Source organism: Meleagris gallopavo, chromosome 5, assembly GCF_000146605.3.
Source record: "Meleagris gallopavo isolate NT-WF06-2002-E0010 breed Aviagen turkey brand Nicholas breeding stock chromosome 5, Turkey_5.1, whole genome shotgun sequence".
NCBI classification, from domain to species: domain Eukaryota; kingdom Metazoa; phylum Chordata; class Aves; order Galliformes; family Phasianidae; genus Meleagris; species Meleagris gallopavo.
The window spans coordinates 50,846,694-50,869,789 of NC_015015.2; the positions used below are offsets into that span (position 1 = coordinate 50,846,694).

General features: G+C 43.0%; 1 protein-coding gene and 1 long non-coding RNA gene across 2 annotated transcripts in view; both read right to left on the minus strand.

The window, feature by feature from the left end:
* Window positions 1-23,096, minus strand: part of AKT1 (AKT serine/threonine kinase 1) — a 69,228-nt gene that overhangs the window by 30,555 nt on the left and 15,577 nt on the right. Inside the window, exon 3 of the mRNA XM_003206757.4 lies at window positions 2,229-2,357. Within this exon, the coding sequence (XP_003206805.1) occupies window positions 2,229-2,357 (129 nt within the window). The remainder of the gene's footprint in view (window positions 1-2,228; window positions 2,358-23,096) is intronic.
* Window positions 6,047-10,136, minus strand: LOC109367898. The gene is made up of 2 exons (XR_002115463.2): window positions 8,911-10,136; window positions 6,047-7,124 (listed from the first exon to the last, which is right to left on the minus strand). It is a non-coding gene; the product is annotated as an uncharacterized LOC109367898 (long non-coding RNA).

Here is a 23,096-nt window from a genome sequence, read left to right on the forward strand (position 1 = left end):
AATCAGAAACATGGGACCCCTTCCAAAGAACAGACTGACAGGGACAGCCTGCCATCTCAATTAAAAAAAAAAAAAAATCAAAAAACCCAAAACCCCCTACTCTCACTAATTAACTAAAAAAATCAAGGCTATCGTGATCAGGAGAAAAAAAGGAAAAAAAAAAGGAAAGTAAAAGGATCAATTTTTACAAAATGTTTAAGCTGAAGCCACCCCAGCTCCACTGGCACAAGCCTTCTGCAGGCATCCTCTGCAGTGCAGAGCCACTCTGGCCTAGAATTCCTGCAGAGCTTGCTCCAATTGACTCACGTGAACTTGACAAGTTAACTCAAGTGAAAGCACAAGGCAAGCAGGTTCAAAGGGAAGAGCTGTGGTGCAAAACAAGCGTGGAGGGTACCTAGAAGGGAACCACACATCAGATGCTAACAACACTGCATGCCAGTGCCTATATGAAAAATTAAATCCCGGTGAGGCAACAGCTGCTTCAGTGAGACCCACAGCACAGTAGTGACTCATAGTGAGGAGCCCATCCCCATGAGCATCGAGGTCTTCCCAACCTGCCACTGGCCCTCCAGATAGGAGCCACTGCTGAGAGCATCCTTCCACCCACCACCTCCCTGCAGTCCTTATGGGGGTACACCTCACTGTACAGGCATGTGTCTTGTCTTTTTGACAATGCTCTGATACCATGGCAACAAACTTGTTTATATATAAATGCCAAGACTGACAAGCTCAATTTGCCAAAAAAAGCAACATATTTCTGTTGTGAAAATCAATTTAAGTTAACTCTTTCTGAAAGCAACTTGGACAAAGGGAAGGCAACAGACGTCCTTTTTTATTCCTTAGCAGTGATCTGCAGTAAATAATTACTGTAAGTAATGCAGTTAGCAGCAACAGAAGGGAAGCGTCCTGCAGAAAGTGCATTTGGTAAAAGCCTCTGGCTACAGACCAAGTGCTGAATTAATTTATGAATTCACAGCTTTCCGCCGCTGTTTTTTACCTCCTTGATCCATAAGGAGATACCCATCCAAAGGGGAAAGCACCATGTCAGTAGTGAAGTAAAAATTCTAAGACAATTATTCTCTAAAATGAGGCAAAATTCCCCTAAACTCTCCTGGCATCCTGCACTGGAGCACACCAGGCAACCCAGCAGCACGCCCTACCATCATTCCCAACAGGTATATGTCACTACCAGAGAAAATGAATGTTTGCATTAATGCCTGGTGCTGCACAGCCAAAGGTGCTCCAACATAAACCTGCTCAAACCTCCCAGCCTGGAAATTGTCAAGAAAAGGGTAAATGTGGCACTGAGGGACACGATTTAGTGAGCATGATGGGGATGGGTTGATGCTGGACTGGATGATCTTGGAGGTCATTTCCAACCTTAACAACTCTATGGTTCTACGATAAGATGAATCCCGTGCATCCCTGTAACAAGAAGGAAAGTGCCCTATGCTTCCCTCCGCAGAGCTTTGCTTCCAGTAGTCATCAGAAACAAATTATTGCTAATAACAGGTGCCACAATGATCTGTTTTTAAGTAGTGAAATGAAACACAGGCAAATCATGAGAGAGGAAAGATCAAGAACTGGAGAAAATAAAAGCTGGAAATACGAAGAGAAAGGCTAAAAACACTAGCAAGAGAAGGAAATGTTCCTCAGGTTCTTCTATCACATCCTGTGCTGTGGCACCTGAGCAAAGACGGAAATGTTTGCAAAGGACAGAGTGCAGAGGTTAGGAGATATTATTGTTTGCAAACCTTTCTGTTGGCTCTAAAAAAAGAAACGTGGTTTTGTTTTCAAAAGGAAGAAAAAACGAGCGTGTTTTATTAAAACCAGAGCTTGTTCCATGTTATGCTACGATGCTATGATATTAGTGCCCCTTGCATTCAGATCTGGTGGCTGAAATGCGTTGGCTGTGCCTTCTTGCCAAGTACCACACACTTAGGTTAATCCTTGCTGAGTAACAGACAAACAAAATAGTAACAAGTAAACCTGTTTTATTCTACAACCAGAGATCGTAAATTAGTAGAAAACTTCAAAACCCCTACAGCATCAAACCTACACAGTCATTACTGAGAAACATGGTGTTGTTTTGTTGTGTTTTGGTTTTTTTTAATCTAAATTAGATATATTAGTCTGGGCAGACTTGAACATTACTGATGCAGATTCCCAGGGCTATAACTGGGATGTCAGCCCCCAAACTGGATGAGAGAGCACATAAAACCACTTACGAGCTACTGAGAAGTTATTTAAAGGCGATTCTCGTTGGTCAACATCTTGTGGTCGTTCCTTGTAGCCAATGAATGTGCCATCATTCTTTAAAAGAAAATACCGAGGCCTCCATGTTTTGATATATTCTCCTGCAAAAAACAAATGGGAAAAGAAAGATATCATCAGAAAACACCCCACAATACTGATTCACCAATCTATATATTTTTTAAGTATTGAAACTCCAACTCCTGACATAGCAGCAGACTTAAGAACATTCAGTTCATTCTGATACAAGCAGTGGAAAAATACAAGCACTGAGTCAGATATTTTTAGTGATGCTACCCATAAGAATGGGACTTCACAAAAGGTAAACAGCTCTGTTTTGTTCTTCTATCTATTTCTATTCCCATTCAAATTCTACAACATCTGCCTTAAACGCATTTTAAATTTTTAAAAAATCAGAGCAGATGTCCTATGTATTATTTTTGCTATTGTCATTTTTCATACTGACAAGTGGAGAAATTTTTTTCATTTACATTTTGCAGTGCAAGTATTTTAAACAACAATGGGTAATTTACTAATTAGTCAACTGCTTTATCAAACCAACAGTCATTTTTAGAACATAAAGAGATAATTCTCTGCTTACGTTACATAACATCACTCACTCCTCTCACAACATCTGAAGGATGAAACACGAGATGATATATCACAATACAAAAGGAGAAAACACTGGATGATGTATAGCCACCACAAACAAGAAAATAAGCATCTCTTCTGAAACACACCCCAGCCTTCGTTTTAGAGAGGACACCCCTTGGACTGCATCGTGCTACTAATCATCTGAATAACACTGAGCAGATACTAGTTGATGGCTATCACAGCCATGCTCTAAACCTTCAGCAGTTGAAGAAATGTGCTGATTAAAACCTCAGGTGAGTTATCAGAGCTACTCAACTGGGCTTCAAGGATGGCAGTCTGGAGTTCCACCTACATCCGTTCTGGGAGTCAGTGCGCATCAGTTCCCCCTTGTGCTCCCTGCCCATGCTATTCCCAGATCGCTAGGTAACATTTCTACACAGCTGAATCACAAACGCCTCACTCCAGGTGCTACTCAACCCATGATACAGGCCACATTTCACCTTTGCCCATCCCTACCAACAACCGATTTAGAAGAGAAAACAAACCAAAGCTGTCACTGCAAACCACCCACAGCTGGGCAGCAGCTGCAGCCTCCTCCCTGCAGTAAGGTTTTGTGTTTGTCTGTTTGATCAACAGCAGGGAGAGAATAAGGGAGCAGACCAGACACCAAGCATTGCTCAGGTGAGCAGCAGCAGGTCTGAGCACCTCCCTAGCACCCACTGCCTGCTGCTTCACCTGCCAGTGAGCAATTCTAGCAGCAGCCAAGAGCAGGGAGAAGGAAGGGCTCCCTAAATTTACTGATTACAGCAACCTTCTGCTTTTCTCCCAGGTGCCACTTGCATCCTGACTGTTACTTTCAAGCATTTAGCCCTTGGTTAGGCCTTTAACTTTCTATTCTAAAGCAAGAAACAAAAATTTACTGAGTTACCCTTCAAAAAATATCTATTTGCACTGATCCAACAGCACAGTCAAAACAGATGAGAGTAAAAGAAGCGGACACAAACCTATGCAGTATTTCTTTTATAGACATCAGTCGCAGCTGCAACTGCAGTTGCAGTATTATACTGACCTAGAAGAGCCTTACAAAAATGTCTGTGTCACTACAGGAATTTCAGAAGGACTCACCTTGAGCACTGTCATGGCGTTTATAGGCAAGGCAGTAGACGTAGAAGGTTTTGTTGTCACCTTCTTAATTTTGACCTTAATTAAAAGCTGAGAACTTTCTGGGGTCAGTAGGAGATTATGAAGCCTTTCACATTTAAATTATCAATCCAACTCAGCCCAAATTAGTGAGATTACTCCAATCTCATTACTATTACACCACAGATGGGACTACAGGAATAAGAAAACAGAATGCGCTTGGCCCAGTGCCTACCAGAGAGCTCTGCCAGGTAAGCAGGTCGGGCAGGCAGCTGTCGGGACTGTCGGGACTCTGCGACATACCTGCCACATTGGTGTTTTCTTCTCTTCATCTAAGCAAACCCAGAAGAGCTAGGACTTCCTTCTCCATCACATGCCTACGCTTATGACTAAATCCACACTGGACGGTATGTTAAAAAAAAAAACAAGCAAAGAAAAAAAACTAACAACCAACTAAATGAGGGGCAAGTTGGAGAGTTATTAGAGTCTTGCCTAATGTACATTATGCATCTTCCCAGTCAGTATTTACAGGAGACATTAACTTTTTTTTTTTATTTATTTAAAGATATTCTGAAAATAATACCTGGTTATTTTCAGTGAGATATGCATAATTTTACACCAAATCACACTCTACTGTCACAAGGGTCTCCTCCTCTCCCTGATCCTATTTTATGCTTTATTAGAGGCTTATGTTTGGCTCTAATACTTTCTTACAGCTTTATTCCACTGATCTGTTTCTGTTAGAAATACATCATCTAACAGGATTAATCACATAGTCCTTAAAATGGTGTATTCCATATGTTCCACACACACCATCATCCTCCACACTCACTCCTTCTGCCCCATCCCTGGAGGTGCCCAACGCCAGGCTGGACGGGGCCCTGGGCAGCGTTGTCTGGTGGGAGGCAACGAGCCCACAGCAGGGGGATGGAACGGGGTGGACTTTTAAGGTCCCTTACAGCCCAAACCATTCTGTGAGTCTACTGTTCTACAAGTCTATAGCTCACTTTTCATCAGAAGTGAAAGACCAAGCAGTTCGTTAGCATTTCACAAGGATCACTCCACTTGGACCTTTGTTCACTTATTGCTTTAGGTTCAGGTTCCTGTCTAACTTTTTAATTTGTAAATAAGTAAATAAACTGCTTTTTCCACGTCTGGAGCTTAATGAATGCTGCAACATGGCAAGCTTACACATTATTGATTATTACTCTTGCCAAGGACAGTCTGAGGCACACTGCAGCATCTGCAGAGTACATTCATTATGTAACTCTGAGGTTATACTCCTGCACCTTGCAGCAGCATGACAGTGCCTTGTTTGCGACACCCCAATCAGGTTACCTGTTAATCTGATCTTATAGACAAGTTGGAACTAACTCTCGTTCCTCTGTTCTGAAATTCAGATCACCAAGAACGTCATCAACAAAACATACAAAATGAATATTCTTAAGAAACAACTTTACATCCTTTTTAGTAACTAAATCAGCAGAAACACTACAAACTTTCTACAACCTGACCAAAAAACACCTTTTCCTTCCTCATTAAGCTGCCGTGCCTGAAGAGCGAACTGAACTGTTTCGATTTTTGTCCTGTGATTTTTGTTCCTGTTGCGGTTTTGTTTTTAAGAATAATAAAAGCAAGAAGTTGCTTGAAGTCACTCATGGTATTAGCTATGTCGTTTCTCTAGAAGAAACAGACAGAATAAGCACAAGCATGTGTGGCAGATTCTATTAGACAACACTTAATAATAATAATAATGATCCACCACGGAAAAGTGAACAATTTACAAAGCAAAACATTTTTTCCTCTGTGATTCATTGCTTGTGTAATGCCCTGGCAGAGCCTTCTTTGTTTTCAGTAACAGAATGCTAACACTGCAGAGACAGAAAAGCAAAAGCATGAGTTGTAAATCCTACATATAAAATCCTGGAATCAAACAGACTCCTCTATAACTCGCTGGCTTTATTATTTAAAACCTTTATGTGTCGTTGTGTTTACTCAAAGCAATTTTCAAGTTGCAAAGATTCCCAAACTGTACATATCTGCAAATACACACCAAGACTGTTATAGACTGATTTCACTTTATTGCTTTGTGTCTGCCCCCACACACTGCATATTAAAATACTTAATACACGCTCAGCATGTAAATCCACCTCATGCCAAAGAAGCTTTTCCCAGTAACACGTACTGCAGAGCACACTTACGCCTGAATATTTTGGAAAGTCAAACACAGAACTCTTCTGGTTCATGAAAAGTTAATTCTGCTGAGGATTTACAATAATGCAGGGTTAGGTTATTTTCCTCTGCTCTCCCCAACAGTATCTCACCGAATCTGGAGCTGTCTACCACTGATAGAGTGTCTAACATCAGAAACAGCTGCCACTCCCTGGGAAGCTTACGGGGTAAGTGGAGAATAATGAGCAGCAAGCACCAGCAGAACAAAAGAAAATCCATCTTTATTTACCAACTGCTGCATGCTTGTTGCTGCATCAAGCTCATTCAAAGCCAACGCCACACCCTTTAATTCAGAACAGACTATACTTAAGAAATCGTTGCTTATTTTTTTAATCAACTCATACATACCGATGGTTTAAAAAAATCATTAGGTTAACCAAGACAGCATCCAACAATACCCTTGATATTTACAGAAGTCCTGGACCTGCTATTAACTTTCTTATGCCCCAAAGTAACCAGAACAAGCCCAGCAACACCGAGCAAGAACGAGGTCTCAGTTATATTAAGCACGCTCCATCGGCTACTGCGAATCTATGGATAAATAATGCATTCTATATTCTGCTTTGAGCATCAAAAGCGGCATCATTAATTACAATTAAAAGGTAACACTCAAAATACGAGGCTTTAAGTTATGCAAGCCTCTGGTCCATTCCCACACACTCTGAAGACGCGTTGCATTCCTTGATCGTGCAGCACACAGCCAGCCGAGCGAGACACGAGGGCTGTGCCAAGTGCGGCGCTCATGTGCCACTGGTCAGAGACAGACTGAATCAGTTCTAAAACTTCAATGGCAGCGGAGAGTGTTCTGCACCCTGTCTGCCTAATAAGGCTTCTCCGAGGCAGATGCCAGCCTCCCTCAAGACGTGAAGCTTTCAGGAGCTGCCATCTCACGCACACTGGCATGTCTGGAAAGAGGAAGGTGGATTTACAGTTAGTTTCTGCTGGTTGAGCAAATCAGTGCCCACTCACTGGCAAACCAGCTGAAATCAAAACAGATTTCCAAAAAGAAAGCAGGGCTCGAATTTCTCCTTTGCATTTCTAAAGTGCTCAGAAGCACACCCTTCCTAAGCACAGGGAGTCGGTTCTGGATCATAAATACTTGATACTAAACAATTAAGCAAGGCGAGAGCGACCCAAATGAGAAACCTGAATTCCCTTTTTATTTTCCAAATAGCTGTGCAGACATCCATTGGGCTGCTGCAGCACTCTTCCTCCCCCCCGCCTCCACAAACTGTCAAAACAAGAGGTTTCAAAACAGCGCCAGGTTTGAGGTAGCTTTTTTAGGAAAGAAGGAAAAAAACAACAGGGCACGCTAATGTCTTTCCCAACACGCTCGCAGAGAGAGGAGGACCTCTGCTCTGTCTGCCTATTCAGAGGAGTACAGAAGGGGGCCAGTTCTTTGATTATTTTTTTTTCTTGGTCACTCTGGATGAGTTCTCAGTCCTCGCCTCCAGCGTACAGCTGCGGCCGCGTCGCCCGTGCCCTGCATCTCAATGAGGCGGCTCAGACTGCAGCCCCGGGTGCTCCCCAATGGGGAGGTCAAGCCTGAGTCAGCAGCCCGTCTGCAGCCGCCCCGGCGGGGACCCCGCCGGCACAAGGAGCTAATTCAGGGCACCGCAAATCCGCTCCCCGCTTTATGCCGAGCCGCTCCGCGTGCAGCTGGATGGCAGCGCAGTGCGGGCGACGGGACAATGATTGACGTTGTTGCCAACAGGTTAAGAAGAAATGCCTCCTCCTCCTGAGCGGCTCCGGCTATTCTGAAGCGGCGGCTGTTTCTCACGCTCGCACAAAGCTACGATATATGGCACCTGCTTCATTATCATCTCTTCGGGGAATTTGGGGAGGGAGGGGAGGAAGAGGGAGGCTGGAGGTGGGGCAAAGGGGAGCGATTCAATGTTCAGCCTGACAAAGGGAGATCTTCGCACCGCACTCAGTGCCAGCGCCTTCAAAGCCAGCACGCTGCAGTTCCTCTTCTCCTGGCATCCCACATCTGTAAATTAACTTTGGAAAACAACAAATAACGCCGACTTCTCGCTTCCTGCTGTACGTGAGCTGGGTAGGAAAATGCACGTATCCGAAGGTGCCTCAGTCTGTAGTTACACAACAGCTCCGAATTAAAACCCTTAGTGAAAGCAAGGAACGGATGCTCTGATTGATGAAGCCAGGCCATGGGAGAGATCAAAAGTCAGATTATGGAGAAACAAAATCAGGCTGTCACCCAATGCTTTGCTCATAGACAACTGCCACGTTCCGATTTCATCTCTTTCAAACGGTCTGAGATCACCACCACCACCACCACCGATGACATCTTTTTCATAAAACCATTGTATTCCAACTGTAGGGTTATGTAAAACTCAAACTCTGAGGTTTATCTTTTTTTTGTTGCTGAATTTCACTTTAGAAGGTCAAAAATGTTGGCATATTGCTTACAGCAATCAATTTAAGCAATACCAGATATTCCCAGAGGAATGAAAGAGAATTAATCAGCATGTAAAAAAACTCCTTACTCCTACCTTTGGCACAGCTTAGTCAGGCTAGTCCTAACCTACAGCTGTCTCCAGTGGGAGAAGATGTAAATGAAGTTTCATTAAAAACAGCAGTTTTAAGGATTTGCTACATAAATTACAGGAAGTTAGGAAGTCATTTCTTCAGCCATGTTGAAAACCTAAGAGTGAATTTCATCTCTGTTACCTTGTGGTGGGAGCAAAAGGACTTAAAGCTACCACGAGGTGTCCAAGGCAATCAGAGAGGTCTGTTCTGCAATAGGCTCGCAAGCAGCTACAGAATTGAACACAACAAAGCACTCCTGTAACAAAGAGAAAATGCCATCATGTGTGCCTCTGCTTTTGACAGGTGCCCAACTCTCATTTTTATAAATAAATAAACATGACAGAGGATGTGTCAGATTCACTGAACTGAATTAAATCTGCTCGGAACAATTATTTCTCCCCAGGTAATTTTTACCTTGACACGATGATGGAAAATAGCACAAGCAGCTAACGAAGCACTTAGGCTAATAAACCTCTGTAACTTTTTAAATATCTTCCTTTAGATAAAGGAGGTTCCTCCAACTTTCCTCGAGCTCAACATGAAGTTAATACAATCAGCACTTCTGCAAATCAGGCTCATAAACACAGTAAACGTATTTATAAAAGGGTGTGACATAATCTTCCCAAGATGTTATGATCTCTACTAAGAACACAAAGCACAAAAACCAACACCAAAACACACCACGCCCTGGTGTATTTGAACAAGGAAGAGCTTTTCTATACATCATCTAAAAGCTGACTTAATTACTTCATCTCTTAGCAGAAGCATCCATAACAGTGATTCCTGTACTTATCTGAATGCCTTATGTGAATGGGACATACTCAGTTATGTTCTTCAGCAACGTCCTCTCCACTGTCCTTTGGACAGTGCAACCAGGGACAAAGCAATGAAACACACACAAGCCAAAGCTCTTCCACATCTTAAACAAAATAGGTCCAAAAGTATCACCTCTAGCTTGTATTTCCAAGGCTGCTTACACACAGCACACAGAGGTTCCTCGAGGAAGGCACCTCTAATTGAATAAAAACAATTTGAGGTCTCCTCCCCCACTCTGCCCCACTAAAATCCTCGGGTTTATGCAGGGCGAGCCATTAAGTTGGAGGGAGCTGGTGGGATGCAGCCATACACGAAGGGCTGCACCAAGGACTCGAGAGTTCCGGGCTGCTTCTTCTAGGCTCACATTCCTGCATCATTGTGCCATTCATAAAGCAGATCAAAACCTTGGGAAACGGCAGAAAAACAAAAGCTAAAGGACATTAGAAGAGATTTATGGTAGCAGCTTTGCTAAAACAGATGATACGGATAAACTTCAGAGGCAGTTTGAAACCAAATCAAACCAAACCAAGCTCTATTTGTAAAAACTGAGCTGAACTCGGACTTTCACAAATAAGCATTTTATGTAGGGTAAAATAGGAACACATCACATTGTTATCTTTTAGCTTCTGGTTTTGAGTCCTAATTTTCACCATAAATAAATAAACAGGGTCATTTTAGGCCACTTACAATACAAACTCAACCAGTAATGGCATGACCATGTTGTGCTTTAGGAAATTTCTTACAAGTGCCAAGAAAAGAAAAAAATCAATGCAGAATTTAAAACATTTACACAAACAGCTACTGGGTAAATACTCCTGCCTGGCTTTAGAGCTAAGCCAGGCAAATATTTCAGTGACAAAAATAAGAAGCAGCATAAAAAGGGGAGCTGCTTATATGATCGGGGCTAATTTGGATTTCCTTTCTCGTTTTTTCATTAGCAAGTCTCCAAAATCCAGGAAGAACACACTGAGAGCAGGCTAGTTCTAATAAAAAGCTTCATTTATTTTGAGTCATTTAATGGCCATCAATGAAAGAATTACAAGCACTTCCCAGAAAGTAAGTCCTAATATTTGTTATCATGGCAACCTCCTGGCTTCACCTCCAAATTTAGTATTCTTAGATAACTTCCACTGAGTCACTAACCTAAACTCAGCAATGGAAGTATCCTTCAGATAAGCAGCAAGACTGCCTGGCTCAATTCAGAGGAATTCTGCAAAGTAAATTAACTGCATATTGTGAATTTATGAAAGCAACTTCAGCACTGGGAAATGTGAGAGGGAACGCTCCTCCAAGCTTTGGTGCTGAGCACAGCCAAGCAACACAGGCACAGGAAACCTCACCAAGGATTCCCCTCTCTTAGCAAGAGCGAGCAGGGGGACAGCCTGCCCAGTACCAGGGAACAGGAGGGGACCTACAAGGCACCCCAAAACACAGCACAGCTGCAAGAAGTGCCAGCAGCTAGAATGTACAGCCAGAGAAATATGTCATCTCACCTAGCCTTCAAGTTCCACTTGAATTTTTATGTTCTTGTCACTGCTAAACAGTTTTGTCACCACATGGGTGAGAGAAACCAAGGAATGTAAGGGTAGGAAGAGATCTGCTAGGGCCAGCTTGGGGCCTGGATTGAGATGTGCCATCACTGTGAAGCAGAGTGCATTCCACCCTGCTGCTGCACCAGGGTCACAAGCTCAGGCAGACACATTTCTGTCACCTAAGAACTATCAGAATTATTTTAAATTACAATACGCAGCAAAAACATTGAGTTTAAGTATAATGAGAAAGCAAAATTCCTGGAGAATTTCAGTGGTACCACAATTTACTGCTCTAATATTGAAGTGCATTAATATAAACATGACTATTCATTTCTGAACCCCAAAATCATCCATTCTAATAAGCTCATCATTCCCTAACAGCTCTAAGCAAGATGTGTTACATTCAGTCATGTGAAAATCTGCTTCTTATAGGAGGAGGAATGAAAAATAACTGATACAGCTGAATAAAGACCCACCTACCTTGATAGCATTGCCATGAATTAATTTTCATATTGCAACAGCATCCTGAAACAGCTTCTTGGTATGTTAAAGCCACTGTTCGTTAAATACAAGCAGCAAAAATAGAAGGCATACACTGCACAAAAGCAAAAAAAAGTAGATGGGCACAGGAAGATGAGAGCATGAGTGGTACTTCCCAGCCTGTAGTGCCCTACCCTGTTGTATTGGGAACATGTGGCTAAAATTCCAGATGTCTGTTTTCTTACTAAAGAACAGAAGCAAAGCAAAAACCAAGACAGTCCCTTGCCTGGCTGAGTTCAACTACCCTTGAAGTTTGTAGATAAACTTACAAAAACAACAGCAGCTGTCCACGAGAGTTAGAAAACCATATATTAAGGATGAGAAGGAGAACACTAGAGAGCAATACGTAAAGCTTCAAACTTACATAAAAATGAAAAACCTAAAGGTCACCTGGGGTAGCATTCCTAAAGAAGGTCATGTGGGGCAATGTTCATGCCTCAGAGACTTCTGCAGTGGATGGAGCAGGCACGTGTGCAGCAAAGCCCACATGCAAACCCCACTTTGTTAGCTTGCTGCTTAGCACATGCTTAGGATGCAGCATTTCCTTCGTCTAGTTCCTGATCTGATGCCACACCTTGTGCAGCAGCTGCTGGGGGCTCCTCCATTCTGCAGGGGTCAAGCCAAGCAAAGCCACCCTGGAAAAGCTGCTACCAGCAAGGTGGGAGGGGAGCTGGAGAAAGAGAGAGGACAGAGGCCAGCTGCAGTGAGGGGAATGGATGAGCCAAGCCCCAGCTGCTCTGGCTGAAGCCTGCTGCATCGGAGAAGAGGGTACAGAAAAAGGGATGTACTGCATGCTTCCAGCACTGGGTCTCTGCAGGCAGGGTGATGGCACTGGGCTGCAGACAGGGAAGGCGACAGGGAGTGGGCAGGTTCAGCCCAGCCCATGGGCACAGCACTGCTATTCGTTCAGAACCTCATTCTTGGAGCATGGCCAAATCCAATGCAAACCAAGCTGCACTACATCCTTTAAACACGCTCACACACACACAGGTATGTTAAACAGAGCTGGCACAGAGCCTATTAGGGAGCACATAACATCACTGCGATGATCCTGCTCTTTTACAGGCAAGCAGAGCCAGCAGAAAGTCCAAGGTCAGGCTGACCACGAAGCCTCAGCTCACTCCCTGTTTTGGGGATGCTGTAAAGTTTAGATTAGTCCCAAATTTGCTTTATTGCATTTATTCCACACCACCATCACTTCTGCAACGAAAATAAAAAATTAAGACTAGGATTATAATTTCAATATCAACACAAGCCAAAAAAAAAAAAGTTTCCAAAAAGCAGCCGCAGAACACTTGCAGTTAATCTGCAATTTTCATTCATCCACAGCAAACTAAATTGATTTTCATAGTGGGCAGAGCTTCTTGCAAATTCTGGTTTTGTAAACAAAGCCACCTTTGGGCACAGAAACGGGAAGCCACTGTAACATCATCAAATAAAACAAAAGGATCCATGTGAAAAGTGGTGTATTGATATCATACTTGGTAATAAAAATGCTGTTCATCTATAAAATTACCAAAGCACACAGTCACCACTGGGTCACTATTCTTGGTTTGCTTACTTCTCCTCCTTCACCAGAGAATCCCAATCTCCTACTGCCTTTTCCAAAAGAATAGCATCTATTTCAAACAACAAAGGCATTTAATTATTTAATCACAGGGGCAATAAAAGATTGGAATGGATTAGAAAAATTAATCCAAACTAAATGCCTCCGTTATGACAGACTTTCCCAATGAATCTTTAATCAAAAGGTTCCCAATTTAAGGTATAAAATCTGATTAAAACTGCTGCTGCTTTGCAAAACTGCTGCTCTCCTCTGCCCTGTTCATTAAAAATGCAGTCCAAATTGCTGTTTTCATAAAGAAATATGCTTGATATTGATGGGATTGTACAAAAAATTCTTAGTGGCCTTCAGGGATTCTCTTATTTAACCAAAAGGTAAAATCTACAGTAATTTATCATACAAAAAATCAGCTGCTCTGCAGATCAGGGCTCACATTCTGTGATTCAAGTGGAATTTCTACAGAAAGGCAGGAGGAGAGGGTAATTAAGCAGCTCCATTTCCAGTCCTCAATTCTTTGCACCTAATCCACAACAAAACACCGAATGGAGAGAAAGGTAATGACTGCACACTGTATACTTTGTATTTCATCTGCTATGCTTCCTTGTTTTAATCTTTAAAAAGGAAATTATAAACAGCAAGCTGCAAAAAGGTTTGAAAGGATAAAAGGGCAGCTGAAGGCAGACAGGGTTGGGGGGAGGAGGGAGGGCAGGAATTCAAAAATTCTCACCATTACAAACGTTGATTTCTTTTATAAAGAAAAGATCCAGTTATAACTCCCCCTTCCCCTTCCTTTGTACTGAAGTTTAATAAACATTTTCTCCAAGTTACCAATTTTGAGAAAATCGCTGGATAAACACTTGTGTTAAACCCAGCTCGGTGGCTCTGTGCCAAATGTAATGCCAAACTTCCCAGTTGCAAAACGAGCTGTTTTTACACACCAAAGTAACCACACAGCAGGCCTGTGGAGTCTGAAGACAGCTGACAGAGATGACTGTTGCTGTCCCCCCATTGCACCGACATCCATCCAAATACCAACATCTGCTGTGCTACAATTTACTTTTTACACAACATTTAGCAAAACAGTGCCTCTGACTGCAACATCATTAAGGAAGTAACAACAAATAAATCGCAAAGTCCCATCAGACAATTGTAAAATTAAAGCGTAGTTTGTCTTGCATACGCTGAGCTTTAGTTCAGATGTATTTGACTTCAGAAAAAATAAGCACAAGAATCTGTTTTCTTTTTATTAAGCACACACGACAAAACTCTATACGCTCTGACAAGTGTAATCCATCATTACAGTGAAAATTACAGTTTTGAGGATATTGACTTGACTCAATAGACAGAAAAACAGATGTCTGCGAGGCATCCCGGCCTGCCCACTACAATCTCAGTAATCCAAACTACTAAAAGGATTATGCTATGCCTTGAAGCAGAAGTGCACTTTCAATTCAGGGCCCACTCCCTTTTAAACGCTCCAAATGCATATTTGTGCTTCTGAAGCAAGGAATTAACATTCCTAGAAATTAAAGCGAACTTCACTTGAAAAGCAGAACAGAGCATGGGGGCCAATGTGATCCCATTGCACAGAAGCAGGCAAGGGCAGCACACCTTTTTAACAAACGTGTGGTCTGGAGGATCAAACCTGGATTTAGGTTCCAAAGTGCAAACTGGGTTTGGTCAGTGGTTTCACTTTACTGCCCAACACACTTCCCAGCACAGAAGTCATGCCGAGAAGCGACAACTGGTGCTGCCACGGCTGCCATCTTCTGTGTCCACATCATACAATGGATCGAGTTGGAAGGGACCTCAAAGATCATCCAGTTCCAACCTCCCCCCCCTGTTGTGGGCTGGCTGCCACCCACTAAATCACACACTAGAGCCCCACGCAACCTAGCCTTGAACACCTCCAGCAACGTCTGCTAGGTTGGAGCTTCACCACTGCTCCTGGGCTCGTAGAGCCCAGGAGGAAGAAGAAAGGAGAATGTGAATCTTTGAAGTTATGACTGGTTTCCAAACACAACCCTTCTGACATCCTGTCCTGCAGCAATTCTATGAACACAAAAATAAGCAAAAGTTCTTCACGGTCTTGACTGAAAGCTTTTCCCTAAATCTTTCCATTCCTCATAATCACCTTTAACACAAACTAAAAATTGCTTAAATTAGAAGTCCGTGTGTGTGTGAGTTTGTGCGTGTGTGTGTGGGAAGAAATGCAGCCCCACCATCTCCAGACAATGCGTCTGTTCGCAACAACAACACACTGAACACTCAGCTCCAGATACACAAAAACTTGGCAGGCTGCATCCCAAAGCAGTTTCACCAAAACAATACAGTCTCCCTCAAATCACAATCAGCTTCGTTGTGGCAGACAATAATATTTCAGATAAAACAGGCAGCAAACGTTTTGGTCAGTTCAGTGGATACTCTTTCTTCAATTTGTAGACAAAAACAGTCAACACCCAAAGTTAGGTGAACAAACTTGCTTCTAAGCAATTTGGTGCTTAAAGCACACTGAAGTCAAGGGGCTGGGCACCTGCCTGCTCCTGGTGGTTGGGCCAGCACTGCTTTGTGACAGGCACTGATTGCAATGGAGGACGCAGTGGTAGGACGCAGCAGAGGCCTGAGCAGAGACGCCCGCGACCATCTCCTCTGCACTAAATACTATGCAGCACTTGCACAACAGGAGTCAAGGTCCATCGGAAACTTATCTGCAGATTTGCTCCTGTGCAAACTTTAGGTTCAGCCTCGGAGTTCAGCACTGAAACACGATTTGTTTGTCCATTTCTCCCCTGGCACGGTTGGCTTTTTGTCAGACAGATGTATGCCACATCCAAGTCATTTCCCAATCCCTCTGCTCCACCTCCCTCCATGCACTCTGCACAGACTCTGACCCCTAAGCAAGCACTGCAACAGAGGAAGAAGTGTTTCTGATAGCCTGCATACTCTTCACAGTTTTATAGCAGAGTATAAATGTTTTCTCCTGCTCACAAGCCCTTCTTGTAAGGAAAGAAAACAAAACCAAACAAAAAATCTGCCACCAGCCAAACAACTGAATGCCTTAAATCCAGCAGCAGGAAAGGAGAGGGGAGGGAAGGGGTGGAGAGGAAAGGACTGAGAGGATGGATTACACTAAAGTTATTTTTGTCCTGTTCAAGTGGATGGGCAGAGACAACTAAATATAGAATTTATCAAAGCAGGTGAACAAGGAAGATGGCATGAGCCACACGTTTCAAGAAGCAAGCAGTAAGTGAAGCACACTCCTACCTCCCAGCCCAAAAAACACCCCAAAAACACACTTCAGTTTGCATGTGCAAGATTCAACTGAACACATATTCAGCTCTCTGCAGTCTTCCCTTTGGACAAATGATAATGTAAACGTTGAGCAGATAGGGCTCTTGTGTCTCACCTGCTTCTACTCTATACATATCTATATATAAGTACTATGTAAAAATAGAAAAAACATAGCACTTTCCTGTAGTGTCTTTGGACAGAAATTCTTCAGAAGTACATTTACACGTACATCTGGGTAATAAAGCACCACTTGAAATCAAACGTTAGGGAATGTTATGTTGTCAATGGCAACAAAAAGGATGTGGTTTCTGTGAAATTTAACCAGTTATGTCAAGTACAATTGCATTATTCTTGCCAGACTGCAGTCCACATCTCGCTCACAGTAACCGCTAGATTCATTGGAATTTCACAAGTGAAAATCCATTGATTTTTAACTCCTTCCAGCACCTGAGTCAGCCTGTGAGATGCACAGGGTAGCTGCTGCCAGAAGCACGTACTCCACTCACTCACTGTGAGCGGCCCACACAGGCAAATACAAATAGTAAGTCTCGCTCAGAGCCTGCAGCCAATGATGCAAACAATAGCTTCCCATAAGGACACTAAGTGCTTTGCTGGTGTGCACACACTATTTCAGCAAGGAAACATTCAGGGAAAAGACACGGCACCAGTCATGACATGAGTGGAAACCACACTCGCATCAGGGCTGTAACCTACTGCTGGGCTTAAAGAACAGAAAGCTTTTATGCGGAACATTTCCCTTCTTCCATCTGTGCCCCAAGTTACCACAGCATCCAAGAGCCCCACAGTCTGAGCTGCGGTTGTCCTCACAACATCCCTGTGAAGTAGGGAAGTGCCGCTATCGCCATTTAACAGATAGGGAACTGGGGTGCAGAGAAATAAAAATAACCTTATCCGAGATGATCATACAGAAGGAAGTTTATGGTGGAGCAAGGGAGGACTGGCTTCAATTCTCAGTTCCAGGACAGCACTCTAATACAGAATCACAGAATGGCCAGGGATGGAAGGGACCTCAAGGATCATGAAGCTCCAATCCCTGTGCCACAGGCAGGGCCACCAACCTCCACATTTAATACTAGACCAGGCTGCCCAGGGCCCCATCCAACCTGGCCTTGAACACCACACTGCCCACACCACATGTGGATGGGGCATCCACAACATCTTTGGGCAGCCTGTTCCAGCACCTCACCACTCCCTCTGTAAAGAACTTCCCCCTGACATCCAACCTAAATCTTCCCTCCCTCAACTTAGAACCATCTCCCCTCGTCCTGCTCTTATCTACCCTTTCAAAGACTTGACTCCCCTCCTGCTTATAGGCTCCCTTTAGGTACTGAAAGGCTGCAATGAGGTCACCCCGCAGCCTTCTTTTCTCCAGGCTGAACAAGCCCAGCTCCCTCAGCCTGTCTTCATAGGGGAGGTGCTCCAGTCCTCCGATCTTCTTTGTGGCTCTCCTCTGGACCCTCTCCAACAGCTCCCTGTCTTTCTTGTACTGAGGCCTCCAGACCTGGACACAGAACTCCAGAGGGAGCCTCACAAGAGCAGAGTAGAGGGGGACAATCACCTCCCTGTCCTTGCACAATACGGCAGCCACCACCTCAGCTTCTGGATGCTCAGCCTTCAGTCTGACCCACCTATCATCCCTCTTCAACGGGGAGCACCTACCCCTTCTATTAGCAGTGCTTTTGGCCCATCAGAAATGGAACAGGGTAGCAAACATGCGTGTTGTTTGCTTTCAGAAATCCAAATCTGAACAAAGAAAATTTCCAAAATAGTCAGCACTATCCTGTTATTGTGGGAAAAGGAAGGAAGACATACAAAGTTTCCAAAGTAGAAAAATAAAATAATCCCTGGCAAATCACAGTACAAATTCAAAATAATTAGTGAAAGTTTTAATAGGAAACTGGTATTAGACACACATCCTTCACAAATCTCCCTACTCTGAAGATTTGGTGTTATAAAACAATAAGAAATTAAAAAATCTCTTTGAGACTACAACTGTCTCTTTTCAGACAGATCTGATGTAGGTGCATAGACAGACTCTGGCTCCAGGCTTCACATAACAGCCTTGTTTCAGATAAAAAAAAAGTTAGAGGCTGCAAAGAGCTCAAGCTTTCTTTTTCAGGATGCAGCCAGACTTTAACCCTGCCCTCAAAGTATCTTTCTTCTGAGTGAAATGTCACCTCAGGTCCCAAAATTTGGGATTCCAACTGCAGACATCTACAGCTCCAGCTGTGAAACAAACTTCTATAACTTCACAGAGTTTGCAACCTCCTGACAACGTCAGCTGCTTGTGGTCACCATTTCACTGACGCAAACAGAAAAGATCCATCACTGGATGGGTTACCTGGTATACTACGTCTGACTCCAGACTGTGGCTGCTCATCATACTGGACACAGGTTAACAAACTGCTACACCATCACTAGCAAGCCTCAAGAAAGGATGTTACCATTACCCTGACCAGTGCAAAGGAAGAAATGTGTGGGTTGGTACTAGCTGAGGGCACCGTGCAAAGCTTCCAAATCACCTCTGCTACCACAGACTATTCTGTTCATCTCTGCCGATAAGCTGGCCCAAGCCTAATCTTTCCAACAGGCTTTTTCTGTAAACTTCAGCCACCACAAACACAATATGAACTCAGAGCTCATCTCATCTACTACACTCAGCCACAGAGTCCCAAGCAGCTGCAGCATCAGCAATAGATGAAGATGACCATCCAGGCACTTAATCTCTGTGAGCAACATAAAATATCTCTAGCCTTAATTGGTGAGGACTGGAAAGAACAGAGTTGGCCCCACAACACATCCTGCAACCCATATTTCAACTTGGGAACGTTCCTCTCCCAGAAGAGCGAAAAGAGTGAAGTTAGAAACATTCCTACTTACTCATAGAAACAATAAACATAACAACAACAAATCTCAGCAGCTTTAAAGCTACATAGCATTCCTAGTAGGCCTGACATCCCAGTAATTAAAGGGAAAAGCAACTTTTGGTTCCAAAGCACAGATTCAGATTACTAACAAGAAGTAATGAACTAGCGAGGTTTGTTTATTACTACACAATTTGAACCTTTGCCCTGAGAAATCCTGACTTCTGTATTTGAACACATCAGACAGCACTGAAAAATGACAAAGCCTGCTGACAACAGAGCAACTACTGTCTATTTTTTGTTTGTTGGTCATCACAAGGAATCTCAAAACAAAAACCAAACTGCTCTCATCTAGAAAGAAGTCTGTTACTCTCCTTCAAATCTGACTTAGCTTTACACTTGATTACCAATATCAAACTGCTGAAAAATAAAAATAAAAATCACATAATACTTTATGTTGAAAGGAACCAGTAGAGGTGCAACTTCATCAAACTGCCACTTTCAAATCAAATTCAAGAAACAAAACCTCAAGTCTGCTTGGCTGTTTGCCCTCATTTTAATCTCCTTGCCTCCAGTAACTGGTTTGAGGATTTTAAGCGTCAGCGGAAAGGTGAGTATCAATGAATATTCTCTGTGCGTAGTGAATATTCTCTGTGTTCCTCCATGTTTTATTCTACCACATGAATCGTGAGAGAAATAGCACAGGATAGTGCATGGTCAAAAAGGTATGCACTGCCTCTGAAGTTTGAATGTGTCTACAACCACACATCCTGCTAAGTGTCATTCCACTTCTAAAATGGTACCCAAAAAGAGAAGAGTCTCCACAAACAGGAGGTTTTGCTATAATCACACCCAGTCTCGTCAAGGGAGTAAACAAACCTCTTCAAGAAACTAAGAAGTGTTGAAGAAGCCCTCTCCAAGTAGCCTGGAGCTGCTGCTGAGAAAAAAGCTTTCCTCTGGCCTTAGGGAGAAGCATTGCCTTAAAGTGGGAAGAAAACTTCATATATATTAATTTTTGTGCATTCCAACTAGTCACCTGTTAATGTTAAAAAAAAAAAAAGCTACCATAAAAGCCTCACAAAAATAACCACAGTAAATGTGACCTTTTTCTCTCTGTATTTTAGATACAGCTTTCTAAAGCCTAATTTGTATTGCTGTAGTACACTGCAATTTCAGATAAACATCTGGACCTGAACCACCTGCTGTACAAATAGAACAACGAGACAGTTCCTGTTCTGCAGAGTTTTGTGTTATAAGGCAGGAACAATGAAAAAAAAGAAAAAAAAGAGGGGAAAAGAAGACAGACAGTGGGCATCACAGTGAAGAGCAGTCTCAGTACACATGCAGTGCAAGTTCATCAAGGCCTTTTATAAGCAACACAAGGAGCGAGAGCTTTTGAAGAGGATAATAAAGCAGCACTGCAGATGTTTACAGGGAACATTTCCAAGTGTGAAAGGGTGGCACAAGAGAAAGCACAGAAGTATTTGCTTGCCCCCATGTTGTAGTCACTGCATTGAGACGTGCTAGGCTAACTGGAGGCAGAAGTTAACATCTTAATAGCAAATTAGGGACGGTAAAAATAGGTATGAAAAGGAAAAGCAGCTGCTTTTGCAATTCAATGCAACAGAGGAACTAGCAGATAGCAAAAGCGCAGCAGTCCAAAGGAACTAGCTCTGCAGCAGCACTCTGAATGGGACAGGGTTACATGCCAAGCATATAAAGTTGCAAGATGATGCAAATCTAAGAAAAGTATATTCCACACCACCACCACCTCAGTGTTTCACTTTTGTTTCCCGTTTTCTTGAAGAACGTTATGGTCCAACAACTTCAGTTTCTTTGAAGATCAAAAAAAATACAGTCTCTGCAAACAATCTGGTCGTAGTTGCTGCAGAGCTGGGAAAACTCACTATTTCAGAAAGAAACTTGCCCACCTGCTGCTCTGGCAATATCAGTAGTACTTAAGTAAAACCATTCCTTCCTTCAAAATCACAACCGGCACTTCCACCGAAGACAGACTACTGGAAAAAAATGCATGAACTTCAAACGGTGCAGTTATGATGAACTGGCTAGCTAACAATCTTCACCTCATTTTCACAGATTTCTCCCCGTCTTAAAATCATTTTACATGATTCCCAATAAACCATCTACTACAGCCACTGCAAATTTCTACAGTCACTTCAGATCACCGCCTTCCTCTCAAGTCGGAGGATAGGTATCAGTAAGGCTGGGACATCACAAAATCTCAGACATTAAAAAGTAATAGCAATTACTGTGAAGGTATGAAACACCAACGGTACAAAAGACTCTTACTGCACCACGTTCTAACTCAACAGAAGCACTTACCTGATCCTACAGGTTACTCAGGATCAGAGCAACCGACGCCAATGGCAAGGCTGAAGTTTTGCACATCTGCTCATGATGCAGCAGGGCCACCACAGATGCAGAGAATAAGCAGCTCTGCTGCATCTGTCTTGAATAGGACTGTCCACTTTGTTCAAAGCATGAGGCCAGATTTGGCTGCTACAACTTTGTAAGGCCATTGTGTAAAGGGGGAGAACTAACCCAGCTTGGAAAGCCGAATGTTCAGAGGGGAAAAGCGTTGTTTTACCTGAACACACTGAATGTGGTCAGAGCTGACGGTCATGGAACACACAGAACCCTTTAAAGCACACACAGAGTCATTTAATAGACTGGGACAGTACTTTGTGTTCTACAATCCAAGCTTTTGTTTCAGGCAAGAAACTGTTTTCTAAATATTTTGTCACCATGACAGTCCAGCCTTGGACTCTAATTCTGTCCTTGGTAACTCCAAAAAACTTGTGAGAACAACAAGGTGCTGTTGGCTAGCTCATCACTGAGTCCTCAGGCCACAGGTACTGATCCCAAGTGATCTTGCCTACCCAAAACCCAAAATATTCAACACAAGATCAAGACGAAGAAAGAACATCATATACAGAAAGGAAACATATTTTGCCATGAGTTAAAACTAAACATCCTCCTGATAGGTTCAGCTTTGTCCAAGCAATACGGGCAAAACAAAACAATCCCCAAGATAGCAGAAATGAAGTCTGTGAAACAGACAGTGAGAAAGAGACGTAGAAAAACAGCCAGGCTTGGAGGGTTTCGCTCCAATTAAAAGCAATTCTTTCAGAGACATGAATCTGGCACACTCAATCTGAGCAGCTACAGGCTGGGTCCGCACCACGGCCCTGAAAAGAGTGGCCAACCGTTTCCGTGCAACCCAGGAAGCCCACAGCAGACTTCTGCAGAACGAGCTCAACAGGGTGTTTGTATACAGCCAGCAGCGTCATGTGGATGGTGGTTTAGTTTGTGAAATGAATGTTTGCATTGTCAGTTAAAAAAAATACCAACAACAACAAAAAGCAACTCTCTATTCCACACTTACAAGTTTCCAACATTAAAAACATAGCAGGGGAAGGAAGCACTCCAGCAGCCAAAATTTACAAATTCTTACCATAACTTTGGCACAGTAAACTTCTGCAGTGTCACAAAGGCCTATTCTTCAGGGGCGTTTGTTGTCTCTTTTTCAGGAGGACTACTCTACATGTGAAATACATTAAAGAACGCACACACAAAATGCCAACAGAAGCATAAACATGCACACTATTGGGTTGGTTTTTTTTTGGTATGTGTATGTTTTCAAAATAATGTGTCTTTTCTTACACCAAAAGATACCCA